Source organism: Catharus ustulatus, chromosome 27 (genome assembly GCF_009819885.2).
Source record: "Catharus ustulatus isolate bCatUst1 chromosome 27, bCatUst1.pri.v2, whole genome shotgun sequence".
Lineage (NCBI taxonomy): Eukaryota > Metazoa > Chordata > Aves > Passeriformes > Turdidae > Catharus > Catharus ustulatus.
The window spans coordinates 343,931-363,000 of record NC_046247.1 but is presented as its reverse complement, the minus strand read 5'-3'; the positions used below and the strand labels follow the sequence as shown (position 1 = coordinate 363,000).

At 55.2% G+C, this 19,070-nt stretch overlaps 2 protein-coding genes across 2 annotated transcripts in view; both read left to right on the top strand.

Annotated features, from left to right (window-relative positions):
• The window catches only part of ADAM9 (ADAM metallopeptidase domain 9), a 24,148-nt gene extending 13,035 nt beyond the window's left edge, over window positions 1-11,113 (top strand). The window contains exons 10-22 of the mRNA XM_033081362.2: window positions 1,055-1,136; window positions 1,872-2,005; window positions 2,213-2,384; window positions 2,480-2,572; window positions 2,753-2,948; window positions 3,352-3,457; window positions 3,874-4,057; window positions 4,699-4,779; window positions 5,250-5,355; window positions 6,333-6,471; window positions 6,921-7,023; window positions 7,514-7,641; window positions 9,096-11,113. Of these exons, the coding sequence (XP_032937253.1) occupies window positions 1,055-1,136; window positions 1,872-2,005; window positions 2,213-2,384; window positions 2,480-2,572; window positions 2,753-2,948; window positions 3,352-3,457; window positions 3,874-4,057; window positions 4,699-4,779; window positions 5,250-5,355; window positions 6,333-6,471; window positions 6,921-7,023; window positions 7,514-7,641; window positions 9,096-9,207 (1,636 nt within the window). The 3' untranslated portion in view covers window positions 9,208-11,113. The remainder of the gene's footprint in view (window positions 1-1,054; window positions 1,137-1,871; window positions 2,006-2,212; window positions 2,385-2,479; window positions 2,573-2,752; window positions 2,949-3,351; window positions 3,458-3,873; window positions 4,058-4,698; window positions 4,780-5,249; window positions 5,356-6,332; window positions 6,472-6,920; window positions 7,024-7,513; window positions 7,642-9,095) is intronic.
• LOC117007731 (disintegrin and metalloproteinase domain-containing protein 32-like) lies at window positions 10,705-19,070 on the top strand. The gene is made up of 18 exons (XM_033081046.1): window positions 10,705-10,800; window positions 11,694-11,755; window positions 11,874-11,952; window positions 12,081-12,157; window positions 12,262-12,343; window positions 12,639-12,704; window positions 12,963-13,034; window positions 13,539-13,705; window positions 14,053-14,134; window positions 14,278-14,414; window positions 15,105-15,288; window positions 15,647-15,736; window positions 15,970-16,168; window positions 16,598-16,706; window positions 16,982-17,165; window positions 17,431-17,511; window positions 17,816-17,924; window positions 18,931-19,070. The coding sequence occupies exons 1-18, from the start codon at window positions 10,705-10,707 to the stop codon at window positions 19,068-19,070; spliced, it is 2,016 nt and encodes a 671-aa protein (XP_032936937.1).

The following is a 19,070-nucleotide window of genomic DNA, read 5'->3' as shown; positions in this document are numbered from 1 at the left end:
CCCCTTGTCCTGTGAGCTCAGCTCCTTCCCCTTGTCCCCAGAGCTCAGCTTGTCCTGTGAGCTCAGCTCCTTCCCCTTGTCCTGTGAGCTCAGCTTGTCCCCAGAGCTCAGCTCCTTCCCCTTGTCCCCAGAGCTCACCTTGTCCTGTGAGCTCAGCTCCTTCCCCTTGAACCCAGAGCTCAGCTCGTCCTGTGAGCTCAGCTCCTTCCCCTTGTCCCCAGAGCTCACCTTGTCCTGTGAGCTCAGCTCCTTCCCCTTGTCCCCAGAGCTCACCTTGTCCTGTGAGCACAGCTCCTTCCCCTTGTCCCCAGAGCTCAGCTCCTTCCCCTTGTCCCCAGAGCTCACCTTGTCCTGTGAGCTCAGCTCCTTCCCCTTGTCCCCAGAGCTCACCTTGTCCTGTGAGCTCAGCTCCTTCCTCTTGAACCCAGAGCTCAGCTCCTTTCCCCTTGTCCCCAGAGCTCACCTTGTCCTGTGAGCACAGCTCCTTTCCCTTTTCCCCAGAGCTCAGCTCCTTCCCCTTGTCCCCAGAGCTCAGCTTGTCCTGTGAGCTCAGCTCCCTCCCCTTGTCCCCAGAGCTCAGCTTGTCCTGTGAGCACAGCTCCTTCCCCTTGTCCCCAGAGCTCAGCTCGTCCTGTGAGCTCAGCTTGTCCTGTGAGCTCAGCTCCTTCCCCTTGTCCCCAGAGCTCAGCTCCTTCCCCTTGTCCCCAGAGCTCACCTTGTCCCCAGAGCTCAGCTCCCTCCCCTTGTCCCCAGAGGTCACGCTGCTCATTCTGCTCAGCTGCAGTGCCTGGGCTCTTCATTTGCACAGGGGTGATGTGGAAGAGGCTGACTTCCTCTGTAAACACTGCTCTTAAATGAACAGGGTAAAGGAATCTTGAGCAGACAGCTTTAGTGGTGCCCCTCGTGCTTGCAGTCAGTAGCAGTGCTGCTGTGGCAGCTTTGGAAAGCTGGAGCAGCAGGATTTGTGCCCCACAGGCAGGAGTGGTGTGCTGACAGGGGCTCTGTGTGTCTGCACAGACAGGTGATGGCCTTTCCTTTCTCTTCATCACTGCAGGAAGAAGGGTTTTGGTGGCACAGCTGGAATGGCCTATGTGGGAACAGTGTGCTCCAAGAGCCATGCAGGAGGCATTAACGTGGTGAGATTTCTTCAGTGATCTCTGGATGTGATTGAGGTCAGAGTTTGCACTCTGAAAGTCTTCCTGGAAGCACAGAGTCTTTCATAACAAAGCTGAAGTGGCTTAGTGGGGCTCTTGTGTTATCCCCAACAATTTCTGACACTTCCAGGATATCTGGATCACAACTTCTCTGTAGTCTTCTGCTCAGTGTGCATACTCATGCTAAAGGATTTCTCAGAGGATTTCTGTGTTGTTTTAAGCATCTCTACCTCGAAAGTCTGTGGGAGTTCTGGGTGTTCTCAGATGTGTCCTGTGCTGTCTGACCTGCAGCTGTGACCTCCCTGAGCAGTGCAGGTTCACTGTGTGTTTTACATGGAACTGCAGAGCCTTAATGAACCAAGCTGCTGCTCTCAGATAACTGGCAATCCCAGAAATCTGGTTTCTTTGGACCAGTGACAGAAGTGCTGGAATTTGCACATTTCAAGAGAGTTGGGCTGGTGTGGAGAGCTCTGGTTTTTGTGTTAATGTTGCAGTTGCTCTGGAAGGTGCAGGCTGTTGGGTAGTGTCCCAGAGAGGTTTTTCTGAGGGCTCTTACTGCTGAGAAAATTCCATGCACTTGGTTGGAAATCCAGCACCGTTGGTTTGAGAATCTGATAATGCAAAGACAATGCCAAAGAGTTTCTTTGCACATCAGTAAACATTGACTCTGTCAGTATTAGCTCTGTGCTGACTGCCTTCTGTCTCACTCCTGTGCAGTTTGGAAGGATCAGCATCCAGATGTTTGCATCCATCATGGCTCACGAGCTGGGCCATAACCTGGGGATGAACCACGATGATGAACGGGTCTGTCACTGTGGGGCAAGCAGCTGCATCATGAGCTCTGGAGCATCGTGAGTATCTGACCAAGGGAAGGCAAAGAGGGCTCAAAATGCCCCATCCCTGTGCTTTGTTTTTATGGATTACTTCTGCCTTCAAACTCCCCTTGCAGAGTCCTGTTGTGCTTGTAATGGGGAGAGCAAACATCCCCCTTGTTTCTGCAAACACAGGGGATGCTGGCTTGGCTTAGTGTGGAGCTCAGCTCATTTTCTCCATTGCAGGGGATCGAGGAACTTCAGCAGCTGCAGCGCAGAGGACTTTGAGAAGCTGACCCTGAACAAAGGGGGGAGCTGCCTGCTGAACGTGCCCAGGCCGGACGAGACGTACAGCGTGCCCTACTGCGGGAACAGGCTGGTGGACGCTGGCGAGGAGTGTGACTGTGGCTCACCAAAGGTCTGTGGCTGTGCCTTCCCAGGAGTGCCAGGGCATTTTGTGCCCTTGGCTCTGTTTGTGGCAGTGGGGGACATTGACAGCCCTTGTGTCCTCAGGAGTGCGAGAGCGACCCGTGCTGCGAGCCAGGAACGTGCAGGCTGCGGTCTGGTGCTGAATGTGCTTATGGTGACTGCTGCAAAAACTGCCAGGTAGGAGACTGGTGGTGGGAGGAACTGGAGAAAAGGAGAGTGCATCTGTGAGAGGCAGCTGTCCTGTGTGTCCACGAGGGCTCCAGATCAGTCCCTTGTTTGGGGCATGGCGTGGGTCAGGAGCAGTGCCCATCCCTGCTGGGAACCTCTGTTTCCTGATGCAGTTTTCCCTCCCCTCAGCTCCTTCCTGGAGGCACCGAGTGCCGAGCGAGCACCAACGAGTGTGACCTGCCAGAGTACTGCAACGGCAGCTCGCAGTTCTGCCAGCCAGACTTCACGGTGCAGAACGGGCACCCGTGCCACAGCCAGCAGGCGTACTGCTACAACGGCGTGTGCCAGTACTACGATGCTCAGTGCCAGGATATCTTCGGCTCCAGTAAGGAACTGCTGCAGTCTGTCTAAGAGATGTGACTAAAGAATACGTTAAGTTTATTTAAAATATATTTATTTGCTCTGTAACAAAGGCCAGCTGGCTTTGGCAGAGGATTTGTGGCAATGCCATGTGTCCTTCCTGTGGTACACTTAGTTCTGTGCTGGGGATTCCAGTAATAATTTTGTTACACCTGTCATTTCTGGTACAGGGGGGTTTCTGCTCCATAGGGCTGTAAAAAGAATATCTAATGCTAGGATTGATCTAGGTTAAGTAACTGTTTTGTAACCTCTTTAGTGTTTGATGGAGTGTAGCAGGGCAGTTGCTCTGGCTACAGGAGCTCTGTGTGAGCTGTTTCTGTGCCTGGGTAACGTGGCTCCTCTCTCTGGGGATGGGCTGTTGTTTGCAGAAGCCAAAGCAGCCCCCGACATTTGCTTTGCTGAAGTGAATTCCAAGGGGGACAGATTTGGCAACTGTGGTTTCCATGGCCATGACTACAAGAAATGTTCCAGCTGGTGAGTTGAGCCTGGTGCACTGAGAAGTTCTGAAATACACGGCTGGGAATCAATCCGTATTTGGGTGCTGTAGTGTCAGTTTGGGATGTTGTGCAAGGGGAGGGATGCAGGGCTGTGGTGAGGAGGGTGTTCCACATCTCCTGTCAAGGATTGTGCTTTTCCTAAGTGTTCACATATGGAAGCAAATCATCACGTTTTCCTTAATGCAGAGATTCCAACAGCTTACAGAAGGAAGGGATACACTACTCTTGCAGCACTGGAATGAAGCCTAGTTCAGTTTTATTTGTCAAGTTGCCTCAATTTTGTTTTCAAGTAGCATCTTCCAGTAGAAAGGAAAGATCACATCAAACACATGGTGGTTTTGTTCTCAGAATAAATCCAAGTGTCACTACAGTGTGCCTGTGTTGCTGTTGTAGGAATGCCATGTGTGGGAAGCTGCAGTGTGAAAATGTGAAAGCCATGCCTGTGTTTGGAATCAAGCCTGCTATTATCCAGACTCCCATCCGAGGCACCACGTGCTGGGGGGTGGATTTCCAGCTGGGCTCTGATGTCCCGGATCCAGGCATGGTGAACGAAGGCACCAAGTGTGGTAATGGAAAGGTAATTAAAAATATAAAAATCATGTCCTAATGTAATAATTTGGGGTATTCATGGGAATAAAATTTTCAGCTGCATTGTTTCATGGATAGTTATGACCATTATTTTTTTATGCCTTAGTTGATGTAAAGCTAAATGAGTCCATTGATTCCCCCACTGCCCAGTGCTGCACTGAGTGTGCATCAAACATTTAATGAGCCTCTCATTTGTAGGTGAAGCGAAAGAAATTGAGGTTGTTGAGAGCCAGAATCTTTGCTCTGTCAATGAGCAGGAAGAGCCAGGCCCACACAAATGCCTTGAGGACAACTTTCAATTAAAATCCAACTAAACCAGAGAGTGCAGAAGCTTAGTCCTAGCAGAGGAATGTGCATTCCACATGTCCTTACTGGGCACAATTTAATTGCTGTTCCTTTACATTCAGACTGGAGACAAAAGGCTCCAGTGCCAGCTCAGCCCCATGCTGAGAGGCCTTTTGTGGAGCAGAGTATCTGCAGAGTGTGGAATTATCAGTGAGAGTGTGTGAAGCTTTGTGGCAGCAAGCACAGCTTGTGGCTGTGGAGCCCTGAGCTGGGAGCAGGGATCTGGGCAGGCAAGGGGGCACTGAAATGCCACCATCCCTCATCTGTGTGCATCTCTGTCCCCAGATCTGCAGGCACTTCCAGTGTGTGAGTGCCTCTGTCCTGAACTACGACTGTGACGTGGAGAAGCAGTGCCACGGCCATGGGGTAAGCAGGGAGGAGAGGCAGCAAGTTTCAAAATGGTGACTAGTAACGTTATTTTTCTGTTTTGTCAAACTGTAAAACTCTCTATAAAATGTCTCTTGCCTAGAGAACCTGTAGCAGTGTGAAAAAAGTCTTTGACAAAACTCTGCCAGACAAGAATTCCCAGTTCCAGTATTGCTAATGAAATTTGACTCTGCATCTCACAAAAAAAAAAAAACAAACCACCAAGCAAAAGCCATGGTGTGTAAGCTGCTGGGATAGCTAATCCTTGGAAGCTCTTCCTGAGCAGTGCTGTGTGTGCTCAGTCATGTGAGATCTTGGGATGCCTGGCCAAGGCCTGTTTGGAATTGGCTGGGGAGTTCCTGGGTGAAACTCTCCAGGCTGAGCAAGGGGCAGAACAGGTCGTGGCTGCTGCACGTGGATTTAAATGCACAGAAATGGAAGTTACTGAGTACTTGTGCTTTGGAATACAGGTGTGCAACAACAACAGGAACTGCCACTGTGAAGCAGGCTGGGCCCCCCCGTTCTGTGAGTCCAAAGGCTACGGGGGCAGCGTGGACAGTGGCCCTCCCTACAATGGCAAGTGGCTGTGAGGGCTGGGCTGGGCTGGGCTGGGCTGGGCTGGGCTGGCTGCTCCAGAGCAGCCCTGTGCTGCTGAGCTTTGGTGGATGGCTCTGCACTGGGGTTCACTGCAAAGGTTTTCTGCTCAAGGTGTTGCCCTTCACTCTCAGGATGCTGGGGTCAGGATCTGTAAGGATCTGGACTGGTTTAGTTCAGGTGGTTTCTGCCACCTTGGAACAAAAATCCCTTTTGGGCTTCTCTGTATCCAGGCTGGGAAGGGAAGCATGTATCCTGCAGAAGCAGCAGCAAACTGCCAGAGCTTGCTTTGCTCACTGAGGGTTTGAAGGTGAAATAGAAGCCAGAGCTAAGCTCTGATTTGGACAAGAACTTACGCTATGTCCATGTGGAGTACATAAAGATGGGATCGGTGTAACTTCTGTGGGCTGCAAGAACGATTTTCAAGACTGTTTTTCATAAGCTGGTGTGGGTTTGGGAAAGCTATAAGCACTGTGATGCAGTAACAGGCTGGAGAAACCACTGGAGCTCAGGCAGATCCCTCAAATCATCAGACAGAAAAAGGGAAAGGCTGTTTTAGTACAGCCTGCACGGGAGGAATTGCTGCATATAAAAATGTCAAGATTAAGAACCCAAGTTCTTTGTCTGCAGCAAACAGTGACTGGAGAAGAGGCAGATTTAACATCAGACCACAAAGCAGCAGCTCTGTTTTCCTCTCTTGTAAGATCTTTAGTAATGAAACAATACAGTCATGAAAAACGAGATTGATCTCCTAATTTAATGTGCTGCAGCCCAGGGTATCAGCTCTAAAAGATAAACAGAAAGGACATGGGCATGTATCTTACTGGATTCCTTTGGGCTTTTTCTGTGAAAAATGGCAGACAGTACAGAGCCATTCCTACCAAATCCTCACTGCTATTGAGAGTCAGGGGGTGGTGGCACCATGTCAGAGTCACTTTTCTGTGCTCTTGTCCCCTCAGACAAGGACACCTCCCTGCGCAATGGGCTTCTCGTGTTCTTCTTCCTGGTGCTGCCCCTGCTCGTGGCTGCTGCCCTGGCCTTTGCCAAGAGGGACAGGCTGAAGAGAGGCTGCAGGAGGCTGATGTCCCGCTGCCACTCGTGAGTGCCCCCTCCTTCCTGCCCTCCCTGCCCCGAGAGTCCCTGGCTGTTGGTGCCAGGCCAGTGCCAAAGTGTGCAGCCACGTCCAGCCCCAGGATGTCAGGGGAAGGCACGTGCAGCTTGCCTCCAGCAATGACAGGACAGAGAAATTCATCCCAAATCAAGAGAGCAGAGAGTTTCCTCTTTATGTTATGTTTGTTCGTGTACATTGGTGATAGGGGTTTGTATTTGTGGGTTCCATCTTTTTATAGAGGGGCAAAGGGAAGCTACCAGTCTTGAACAGAAGAAGGGTTATTGTTTATTAGATTTGTGGTAAATATTACCTTTCTCACACTGATACCTGCTAAGGTAGTGTAAATCCAGCTGCCAGGTCACAGTGCCTGGGTCCATGGCCTGCCCAGTCTCTGTGTCTGGCTGTGTGCTCACTGTCCATCCCCATCCCCTTTCAGGTCCCTTCAGTCACCTCCTCCTCGAACAGACACCGAAGCCAGGGACTGCCAGCAGAGAGGCTTCTCCCGTGGCATGCCTTATGCTCCAAGACCTGTACCCATGGTAGGAATCATGCTTTCCTTCACTCTGTTTCTGCTTCTTCATTTCTGGGAATTGTGTTTCTCCTTGATGAGAAGCAGAGAGAATGTTTGTTTCCTGAGGGTTGTGTGGGGGGCTCCTCAGCTCCCCAGTCTAAGCATTGTCCAGGCTGTGCTCAGTTTAGCTGCTTTGCTGCTCCCTTTGCTCATGACAGAGCACCCACCCCAGGTGAGAGCCCCTCTCCTTGTCAGAGTAGTTGTTCTCTGAAAGCCACAGCCAGCCAGAGCACACTCCCAGAGCAAACCAAGGGCTGTGATCAGCCTTCCTGGGCTTTTCAAAATCCAGCAGTTCCCAGGCTGCTGTTGCTTCTTCCTGCTGAGTTCCCAGAGGAAAGAGCAACCCTGACATTGCCAGGCTGGTTTGCAAGTGCTCTTGAGCATCACTTTTATAGTGACACAAATACCTTAATCCCTGTGTGCAATTTGTCAACGTTTCCTTTATCTTCTCTTTGCAGGACATGCATCCAAACACCTTTCCTGTGCCAGCTTACCCAGTTAACCAGCACCCTCAGCAGGCTTTCCAGCAGCCCTACTACTCCCCAGCGCAGTACCCGGGGCAGCAGCCACAGAGGGTGCCCAGCAGGTCAGTGCGTCCCTGCAGGTGCCCCTGGCAGTGGCACTGGGGGGGATTTCTTCTCCTGGGAGCCCTGGGGTGTTCCATCAGGTGTTGTGTGCAAGCTGGGCTGACTTCTCACTGGGAGGTTTCTCCTTCACCTCACCCTGCAGGCAGAGCATTCATCTGCAGTGTCAGGGCTGTGTGGTGATGGACGAGCCCCAGAGCGCTGCTGTGGGGGCACGTTAGCCCAGCAGGTGGATGAAAGACCTGGTAAAATAGTCAGTTTAAAAGCAAATTACTCAAAAAACTGTCATTGTGCTGCTGATTTGTGAATGTTACGGCCAAGTGCAAAACCATTTCTCTGAACAGAAAGTTTTCCTTTTATTTTTCATCTTATTTTTAAATGGTGCTTGTGAGATGCAGTGCTGTGCTGTGGCTCAGCAGTGCAGTCACTGGGTGGGAACATCCTCGTGTAGCTCCTGTTGGGGGGCACTAGGGCTGGGGATCCTCACAGAATTTAGGGAGAAAAGGTGAGTTTTAACAAAAGGGGGTTCCCAGAGGATTTCACGCCATGGAAGGCACGGTCTGAGCAGGGCAGGGTCAGAAGGAGCTTGGTGTGGAGGCCAAGGGTGGGAGCAGTGGGGTGGTGGCTGGGGCACGGTGTGGGGCCGTGGGTGGTGGGCACTGTGGGACTGACCCCTGTGGGACTGACCCCTGTGGGTGGTGGGCACAGTGGGACTGACCCCATGGACTGACCCATGGACTGACCCCTGTGGGTGGTGGGCACAGTGGGACTGACCCTATGGGACTGACCCCATGGACTGACCCCTGTGGGTGGTGGGCACTGTGGGACTGACCCCATGGACTGACCCTGTGGGTGGTGGGCACTGTGGGACTGACCCCATGGATTGACCCCATGGACTGACCCATGGACTGACCCCTGTGGGTGGTGGGCACTGTGGGACTGACCCTGTGGGACTGACCCCCATGGACTGACCCCTGTGGGTGGTGGGCACTGTGGGACTGACCCTGTGGGACTGACCCCCATGGACTGACCCCTGTGGGTGGTGGGCACTGTGGGACTGACCCCATGGACTGACCCCTGTGGGTGGTGGGCACTGTAGGACTGACCCTGTGGGACTGACCCCCATGGACTGACCCCTGTGGGTGGTGGGCACTGTGGGACTGACCCCTGTGGGTGGTGGGCACTGTGGGACTGACCCCTGTGGGACTGACCCCCATGGACTGACCCCTGTGGGTGATGGGCACTGTGGGACTGACCCCTGTGGGACTGACCCCATGGACTGACCCCCATGGACTGACCCTGTGGGTGGTGGGCACTGTGGGACTGACCCCATGGACTGACCCCATGGACTGACCCCATGGACTGACCCCTGTGGGTGGTGGGCACTGTGGGACTGACCCTGTGGGACTGACCCCTGGACTGACCCCTGGACTGACCCCTGCTCTGTCCCCTGCAGGCCCCCGCCCCCGCAGCAGAAGCTCCTACCTCAGGGAGTGCCAGCACAGCAGAAGTGTTTACCTCAGGGACAGTACTTCCCTTCCCGACCGGCTCCTCTGCCTCCCAAGTAGCTTCTGCCTTCCTCGGGCCGTGTGAGCTCACTGCTGGCTGCACAGCTGCACTGCAGTTCCCCTTCTGGCACCCCGTGGCAGTGCCAGCAGCTCCCTGCTGCAGCCTGGGACAGGGCAAACGAGAGATCCAAACCAGGAATGTAGAACTGTACACTCAAATACCTCGACCAAAGCTGCAGGGACTGAGACACCCAGCCCCTCCCTTGCTCTGTCCAAGCTTTGCTGCTGCAGCCAGGCTGGCAGCAGGAGTGCAGCAGCCTGCAGGGAAATAGTCCTGAAATCCAGCACGTGGGTTTGGGTTTCCCCATTTCTGCCATGAGCCCTGGTAAGGAAATTGTCTGATTTGTTGTTGTCTCTCTGGCTGTGCAGTGAGGAGTTGGACTTTGCAAAGCAAGGAGATCTGGTCAGTTAATTTACAGTTACTCTGCATGGACTGGAAAGTGTTTCCCATGTACACCTTAATGGCAAAAGTGGAATGAGGTCTCAGAGGACTTTTTCAGGAAGAGAGATATATTTTAAACATGTTTATGCATGTATATATGTTTATAGATGCATAATAATGCACTTAAATTCTTAACTCCATGCTGACTGACACTAGGCTGTGCTATAGGAGCACTGAGTCTAATGCTTTTTAATTAGAGAGTGGCTAAATGAGACTCCTGTACTAATTCCCACTAATACATGGATGGGCAGTGAAGACAAAGGTACGAGATGACACGGCCATAATCTGGTTTTAAAAAATGGGGTGCTGTTAGGTTCGAATTCAGGTCTAAAGGCAGCAGCAGTCCCTGCAGAACACTGGGGAAGTGTCTCTGCCTGGAGCACCAGAGCTTCTCTGAGCACTTTAAATGGGAGCCTGGTGCCTGGTGCAGCCCCTCCTTTAACACCAAACCCGTGAGTGTCAGTCAGGATGCTTCTGGGCTGTGTGTCAGACTGGACTGCCCTGCTCCTCACCACGGGCTGGGCTGCATTTTGGAGCTCCTGAGCAGAGGAGCATCCACTGTGCTAGGAGAGGGAGCTGTAGATCCTGATCCTGTGTGCTGTGGGTAGGAGCTGGATGTCATGGTCACAAATAGGAATCTATTGCACAACTTGCTAAAAGTGAGGTTCTGTTGCACAAACTTGCTAAAAGAGAGATAATGCTGAAGAGTGTGCTGGGCTGTTTTACTCTGTGCTCGCCACAAGCACAGCTCAATCTGTAAAATCCCCCTAATATTGCCAAAAAATAATCTTTTCCTCTGTATATACATACATAAATATATATATAGTGTGTGCAGTAATAAAATACTTGAACTCCTGTGGTGTCCCATAAACTTAGATTTATAACACTATTAAAATCTGTAAAGTGTCACCTAGAATTTTACCAGCTGTACTCTAGGGGGTCTCCTTTTTGTTCCAAGATAATCGATTTCTTCCTGTTTGCATTGCTGTGTCCCGCTCTGCCTGAGCAGGCTCTCTGTCTGTCTGTCTGTCTGTCACAATGAGCTCTGCAGCTGGATGCAGCCCATCTCCAGCCCTGGTCAGAGGGTGGGGAAAGGAGGGGATGCAGGCAGTGAAGCCATCCAGAGAGATGCACGGTGTGCCACGCTGTGTGTGAGCTGAACTATGCTGAAAACGGTGCCTTTACAAGACCAAGAGATTTTTACTCCTGGCGTGCCCGCTGGAAGGAGGGCAGGGACCTGTGGTTCTACAGCGATCCCAGGGACAGGAAACAGCTGATTTTTGGTGTGGGATGCTGAAGATGACTACTGGACTACTGATTTTTGTGAAGCGTACGGATAGCTGTCCTGTCAGGGCTGGGGCTGGCGGGGCCGTGCTCCACAGCCACGTTCACCTCTGGCCAAAGGGCTGTTCCCAACCCCTTTGTACAGACCCAAGAAGCAATAAAGATCCCACTTTTGTACAAGTCTGTGCCTCAGCCTGTGCTTGGAGGGAGGGGGGGCTGTTACTGGGGGCTGTTACTGGGGCAGTTACTGTGGGGCTGTTAGAGCTGCGCCGTTACCGGCCCTGGGGCCACTCTGTGCCATGCCCCCGCTGCTGCTGCTGCTGCTCCTGGAGCTGCTGCACGAGGCTGGGCAGGGCCCCCCCGTGCCCCCCACCCCACGGGGCTGGGCTCAGCCATGGGGGGCTCTGTCCCCTGCACGGGGACGGGTTTGGTCCCAGGTCACCATCCCACAGCAGCTGGGGGCAAAGGCGAAGGGAGCGCAGCAGGCACGGTGCTGGGGGTCTCTGGGGGTGCTGGGGGGCTCTGGGGGTGCTGGGGAGCTGGGGGGTGCTGGGATGGAGGGCACCGTGAGCTCTGCAGCTCCGAGAGCGCTGGGGCACTGCAGGTGTGGTGGCAGCTGGAGCGGTGTCACCACAGCAGAGCTGCCAGCACCCCGAGGGCTGCACCCACCCTGTGCTCCCCCTGTGCTGTTCACAGCAGGCCTGGGATCGTGCTGTTTCCAACTCCCTGTTCCCAATTCCCCCTTGTCTGTGTGCACAAGGATGCAGTGTCCTACAGGCTGAGGATTGAGGGGAGGCTGTACACCATCCACCTGCAGCAGCAGTGAGTTGGCCCTGACACTGCCCTCACTGACAGTGGCTGCAGGACCTGCAAGAGGCTCCAGAAGTTCTGGGTGATGGATGCTGCTCCAAGGACCTCCCTTTGCACCTCTCTCTTGTAGTGCCTTTTTATCTGATGATTTCCAGACTTACATGTCCAGCAAGAAGGGATCCTCGCACTCTGGTTCTGCCCCCATTGAGGTAACCTGGCCTTGCTTGGGGCTATTTGTGCTCCCAGTGTCCCTGCCCGAGGCAGCTGCTCCAGCTGTGTGGGTAAGGAATCACCTTCCCAGCCATGGAAGGGCTCCCTGTCCTCTGTCCTGTCACAGGGAGGCTGTCACTACCGGGGCTACATCGACGGCTTCCCCAGCTCAGCAGTGTCCCTCAGCACCTGCTCGGGGCTCAGGTCAGTGCCAGCCCTGTCCCTGTGCTGCCATTCCCTTGCCAGGCCTTTGCCCCGGTCCCAGGGCTGCCCTGGCCTGGGGACAGCTGGTGCTGGTGCCCTGGCAGGGGTTTGCTGCAGTTTGAGAACGTGAGCTACGGGATCCAGCCCCTGGGCAATGCCCCAGCGTTCCAGCACGTGCTGTACCGAGTGAGGGAGGGGCACAGGGCAGCGGCCCCCCCTGCCCACAGCCCCCCCGAGGCTGGGCTGGCTGGGCTGGCAGCCTGGGACGTGCTGGACAAAGCCCAAGAGGATGATGAGGTGAGCAGGGCTTGTCCCCCAGTGCTGCTGCTGTCCCTGGGCTGTAGGAGGGGTCTGGCTCCCCAGGGAGCTTTGGCCACACACTGGACACAAACTCTGCAGGGACCCTGGGGAACACAGCCAGGAGCAGCAGTGAGAGCAGGGAATGCAGACTCTCTGCTTTGAAGGCCATTTTCTCTTTCAGCCCCTCTCGGCTGCTGCACAATCTCCCAAATACCTCACAGTGTACGTGGTGTTGGACAAGGCTTTGGTGAGTCTATGGCAGCCACTGTTCTCCTTGTCTTTGCCTGACTTCTGTGAGCATGGACATGGTGACATTTCCCAGCTTTTGCATGGGTTTGTTTTCCATTTTGAAGTACTGTGGATTTTGTAGGAAAGAAGGAACATGAATTTGTAGCTCATGTCTCCATGGCTCGCTGTTGGGACTCATTTCAGTGTTCCCCCACCGTCATGCTGCCCCCTGGTAAGCACCTTGCCTGCCCTTGTGTCCTCTTGGGTTGTTTTCCAGTACAGCTACATGGGATCCAGCCCGAATGCTGCGACACAGAAGATAATTCAGGCCTTCAATTTAATCAACAACGTGAGTTCCTAAGTCTGGTTTGTACTGCAGTGAGATGGGGGAGAGAGGGATGATGATGAAGAGTGGGCACCTCTTTTCTAGCTGCTTTTAGGTTTAGGAGGATGTTATGCAAAAAATGCCATGTTTCCTGAGAAGGCTTTTCCTCTGGACACATCAGTCTGCCACAAAAGAACACCTTTCCCTGCATGATGGCCATGTCTTACTCTCAGGTGCTTGGAACCAACTTCCAGTGCTTTCCTTACTCCACTGGTGGTCTCAGGATTCACCTGTGTAATGAGAGGTTATTCCCAAAACCCCCAACACTTCTTATGAAGTCACTGGACTTTGGCTCAGGCCTCTTGCTGTATCTCTTTATTCTTTAAGTGTTCATTCTTTTTGCCTACAGATGTCATTGAGGCACTGACAGCAGCAATTTACCTTTCCCATGTGTTTACTGTGGGCAGAGTAGTGACTCTGCATGAAGGGAAGGTGTGAGAGCAGATATTTCCTCTCTTGTACTTTTAGATGTTTAATCCCCTTAATGTCACCATTGTGCTGTCCTCCCTGGAGCTGTGGGCAGAGGGGGATAAAATATCGACAGCAGGGGACACAGATGATCTTCTACAGCGATTTTTACAGTGGAAACAGTCGTCTCTGGAGCCACAGGCATACAACATTGCTTCTCTCTTAGGGTAAGATAAAAGGTTCATTGGTGTTAGTGGTTATGTGGCAGCAATCAGTCAAACCAACGTAAATTGAAATATAAAGGACAAAAAATCTGTATTTCCTAAATCCTTAATTTTCCTAAAGTATTTCTTCCAAGACAGCAATGCAGCAGCTGCAGTGGTGCCATCCATCCCCTGCCACCCACCCAGGCTGGGGAGATGGGAATGGTGGCAGCCCCCAGTCCCTGCCCAGCCCCAGGCACCAGCCCCCCACCACACAGACCCTGCCCCAGCTCCCCTGGGGACAGCAGGACACCGGGGAGACACCACAGTGAGAGGTCCTTGTCCCCACCATGGCCACGCCTGTGTTCCAGGTACAGGCACCAAGGAGCGTTCATGGGCGCAGCGGCTCCAGGAGGGGCATGCCAGAGGGATGCTGCTGCCACAGTGGCCCTGGTAGGGTCCCTGCTGTCCCCTGCCTGTCCCTCACCTGCCCCACGTGGCTGTGAACCCAGCCCTGGGCAGCAGCAGCACAGGACACAGATCAGGGATCTCTGTAGGGAACGCTCAGCTCTGCCAACCCATCTCTGTCCCTCCAGTACCACGGGAATGTCACCCTGGAGTCCTTCTCCGTCCTCCTGGCACAGGTGCTGGGCCACAGCCTGGGTATGAGCTCGGACAGCCCCCGAGGCTGCAGCTGCCCCGGGCGGGTGTGCATCATGAGCCCCGAGGCGCTGTGAGTGCGTGGGGCTGCAGGGCTGGGGACACGAATGGGGACAGGGACAGGGACAGGGATGGGGACAGGAATGGGGACAGGAATGGGGACAGGGACAGGGACAGGGATGGGGACAGGAATGGGGACAGGGATGGGGACAGGGACAGGGCTGGGGACAGGGAAAGGGACAGGGATGGGACAGGGACAGGGAAAGGGACAGGGATGGGACAGGGACAGGGCTGGGGACAGGGACAGGACTGGGGACAGGAATGGGGACAGGGACAGGAATGGGGACAGGGCTGGGGACAGGAATGGGGACAGGGACAGGGACAGGGACAGGGACAGGGACAGGGACAGGAACAGGGATGGGACAGGGACAGGGATGGGGACAGGGACAGGGACAGGGACAGGGACAGGGCTGGGGACAGGAATGGGGACAGGGACAGGGCTGGGGACAGGGCTGGGGGCAGGAATGGAGACAGGGACAGGGCTGGGGACAGGGCTGGGGGCAGGAATGGGGACAGGGACAGGGACAGGGACAGAGAAAGGGCTGGGGACAGGGATGGAGACAGGAATGGGGACAGGGCTGGGGACAGGGACAGGGCTTGACTTGCACAGAGCTTTGGGGAGCGAGGGGAGGTGGATGTGTAACACACTTGTGTGTGTGTGTAACACACACCAGCTATACAACTGATAATTGCTTTGTTTCAGGCATTTCCGTGGGGCAAAAGCCTTTAGCAACTGCAGCATCAGGGCCTTCGAGACCTTCCTGAAGCGGGGCAGGGGTGCGTGCCTGTTCCAGAGCCCGCGCCTGGCGCGCCTGGCCCGGAACGGCGCCGTCTGCGGCAACGGCGTGGTGGAGCCGGGCGAGCAGTGCGACTGTGGCACGGCCAAGGTGGGCCTGGGCCACCCCACGAACCCCAGGGCCACCCCACAAACCCCAGGACTACCCCACAAACCCCAGGGCCACCCCACAAACCCCAGGACTACCCCACAAACCCCAGGGCCACCCCACAAACCCCGGGCTGGGCTGCCAGTGTGAGGGGAGGAACCAGTGCTGGAGAACGGGAGTCCCAGCGCAGGGGGAGCAGGGAGGGTTACCTTGGCTCTGACACTGTTTGTGTGGCACCCATCTGGTGGCAGCTTTGCCCATTTGTTCTGCTGGATGTTGCCCAAATAATATGTGGAGAGGAGGAGGAGAAGCTCGGGAGTACAACAGAATGAAATAACATGGGTTTGCCATGTGTCCCCAGGAATGCCTGCAGGACAAGTGCTGCACTAACAGGTGCAGACTGAAGCCAAAAGCAAAATGTGCCTCTGGATTATGCTGTAAAAATTGTCAGGTAAGGCACATTTTTATAATTTATCACAAACTCATTATTCATTTTTGGACAGATAGCATGTTCCAGTGCTGGGGGATCCCTGGGGGGAATGTCGGTGTCCCAGGCAGTGTCACACAGGTGTGGCCACCCGAGGCCTCCAGGGGACCCTGAGGCCGTGGCCAGCCGGGCTGTGTGGCTCGGGCTGCGTGGCTGGGGCTGGCAGGGGAGGCTGCAGAGCTGCTGCTGCTCTCCAGTTCAGGTGGAGGAACTCGCTGTGCCGCCCGGCCGCCGATGCCACCTGCGACCTGCCCGAGTTCTGCAGCGGCTCCTCCGCCGCCTGCCCCCCGGACGTGTACCTGCAGGATGGGCACGACTGCGGCCAGGGCACGGGCTACTGCTACCAGGGACGCTGCCAGTCCCCAGACCTGCTGTGCAAGAAGTTCTACGGGAGAGGTACCAGGCTGTGCTGGTGGCACTGGCACTGCTCGGGGCAGGGGTGGCCTCAGCATCAGGACGCTCGGTTTGTACCTGCACCCTCCAGTGCCCCAGTCTTGGGTGGCAGGGGGACACCTGGAGAGAAGGCACAGCTTTAGGAAAGCATTTCAAGCTCTGTTCTGGCTCTGGTTAACAGAATGCCCCAGTGCTTCACAGGTAACAGTGGAAAGAACAAAAAGCAAATTAGTTTCTGTGGGCAAACTCAATCAGAGAACTTCCCCATTTGCTGCTCCCCTGCTGATTTATGAGGTTAGGGACTGCTGGGGGTTTGGGCAGGGATAGGTATGTTTTCTTTAATTAAATCATGAAAAATGAAGTTATTAGATACCATAATGTGTTCCTCTGTGTTCCTTGTAACTGTAACAGATATTATTGCTGAACTTGTAGATTCAAAGAATGCTCCTGTGGCCTGTTACGAGGAGATCAATGCCCAGCGGGACAGGTTTGGGCACTGCGGGTTCAAGGATAGACACCACTACCGGACCTGTGCTTGGAGGTACGCTGGGCAGGGGCACTGCCTCTGCTAAAATGCATCTTTGGTTGGGATTGGACAGTCGAGAGAAGCGTCAAGACTGCACTTTATGGTGAGATTTGTGAAGCACTGAATACCTCTGTGTGTGTTCTCCTTGTGAGGGTGTCTCTCCTCAGGTCACAGATCCTCCCTTGGACCTCCCAGCCCTGCTGATGTTTTCTCACCAGGCTGTGCTGTTCAATGCTCCAGTGTCTGTGTGTGGATGTTTGATACACATCCTGTGCCAATTGGCTTTCCAGGGATCTCAGGTGTGGGAAGTTGATCTGCACGTACCCATCCAACAAGCTCTTCTCCTCAGCTGCTGCTGCTGTGATTTACGCCCAAGTGCGGGAGCATTTGTGTGTGTCTCTCGACTACCTGAACGTACCGGCATGGCAGGACCCGCTCCTGGTTCCTCCAGGGACAAAGTGTGGCTCTGGAAGGGTAAGGAAGTATTTTGTAATCATCTGAAATGACTAATAGAAGCTGTGAATATTAACAAGATCATAGAAACACTTGTTCCTTGCAGCAGTGTGCTTGATATTTAAAAACACTGCAAAAACTTGCAAATGCTGCATTAAAGGTTTGGTGGGGTGTGAGCACTTAAACATGACCTGGCCCCAGGGCAGAACTCTGGCTTCTTCGTCTTTTTTTTTCCTTTTCTTTTTTGTTTTTTGTGCTGGGCTGGAGCTGCCATGGTTTTTCCCAGGTGTGTATAAACAGCACATGTCACCCTCTGTCGGTGCTGGGATCCACCTGTGACAGCAAAACAAACTGCCACGGCCGCGGCGTGAGTCCTGTGGGGTGCTGGGGCTGGGGGGGCACAACGCATACCCTGCACACCTGTCTGTGCACACCTGTACCTGTCTGTGCACACCTGTACCTCCCTGGGCACACCTGTACCTGTCTGTGCACACCTGTACCTGTCTGTGCACACCTGTACCTCCCTGGGCACATCTGTACCTCCCTGGGTACTTCTCCCTGGACCCACTTGTACCTCCCTGGGTACATCTGTACCTGTCTGTGCACACCTGTATCTCCCTGGGCCCACCTGTACCTCCCTGGGCACACCTGTACCTCCCTGCCCCTTGCAGGTGTGCAACAACAAGGGCAGCTGCCACTGCCAGGCGGGCTGGCGGCCCCCTGACTGCCAGAGGAGGGGGTCACGCCAGAGGGGCAGAATGGCCAGCGGCCTGCGGGGAGGTGAGTGCGGGCAGCCCTGGGGCCGGCCAGGGCAGGGCTGGCAGAGCCGTGCCCAGCGGGGCTGTGTCCTGGCAGGGCTGGCAGAGCTGTGTCCAGCGGGGCTGTGTCCTGGCAGTGCAGACAGAGCCATGCCCAGCTGGGCTGTGTACTGGCAGTGCACCCAGAGCCGTGTCCAGCTGGGCTGTGTCCTGGCAGGGCTGGCAGAGCCGTGTCCAGCGGGGCTGTGTCCTGGCAGGGCTGGCAGAGCCGTGTCCAGCGGAGCTGTGTCCTGGCAGGGCTGGCAGAGCCGTGCCCAGCGGGGCTGTGTCCTGGCAGGGCTGCAGCCAGAGCCGTGTCCAGCTGGGCTGTGTCCTGGCAGGGCTGCACCCAGAGCCATGCCCAGCGGGGCTGTGTCCTGGCAGGGCTGCAGCCAGAGCTGTGTCCAGCTGGGCTGTGTCCTGGCAGGGCTGGCAGAGCTGTGCCCAGCTGGGCTGTGTCCTGGCAGGGCTGCACCCAGAGCCGTGCCCAGCGGGGCTGTGTCCTGGCAGGGCAGCCAGAGCCATGTCCAGCTGGGCTGTGTCCTGGCAGGGCTGGCAGAGCTGTGCCCAGCTGGGCTGTGTCCTGGCAGGGCTGGCAGAGCCATGTGCAGCTGGGCTGTGTCCTGGCAGGGCTGGCAGAGCTGTGCCCAGCTGGGCTGTGTCCTGGCAGGCCTGCAGCCAGAGCCATGTCCAGCTGGGCTGTGTCCTGGCAGGGCTGGCAGAGCCGTGTCCAGCTGGGCTGTGTCCTGGCAGGGCTGCAGCCAGAGCCATGTCCAGCTGGGCTGTGTCCTGGCTGCAGTCAGAGCCATGCCCAGCTGGGCTGTGTCCTGGCAGGGCTGGCAGAGCCGTGCCCAGCTGTCCTGTGTCCTGGCTGCACCCAGAGCCATGTCCAGCTGGGCTGTGTCCTGGCAGGGCTGGCAGAGCCATGTCCAGCGGGGCTGTGTCCTGGCTGCAGCCAGAGCCATGTCCAGCTGTCCTGTGTCCTGCAGGTCTGCAGCGAGCGCTGGAGCACGGCGACACGGCCTGGCTGGTGCTGGGCTCCAGCCTGGTGCTGCTCGTCCTCACGGCGGCCCTGGGGCTCGGCCTGTGGCGGCAGCAGCTGCTGGGCCTGTGCGGCGCGGACGGGTGA

Bases quoted from the DNA above. Each gene is read 5' to 3' on its own strand.
- LOC117007731 (XM_033081046.1), top strand. From the start codon at position 10,705: ATGCAGCCCATCTCCAGCCCTGGTCAGAGGGTGGGGAAAGGAGGGGAT. The intron at 10,801-11,693 runs GTGAGCTGAACT...TGTGTGCACAAG, and splicing joins CACGGTGTGCCACGCTGTGT to GATGCAGTGTCCTACAGGCT. The intron at 12,344-12,638 runs GTGAGGGAGGGG...TTTCTCTTTCAG, and splicing joins TCCAGCACGTGCTGTACCGA to CCCCTCTCGGCTGCTGCACA.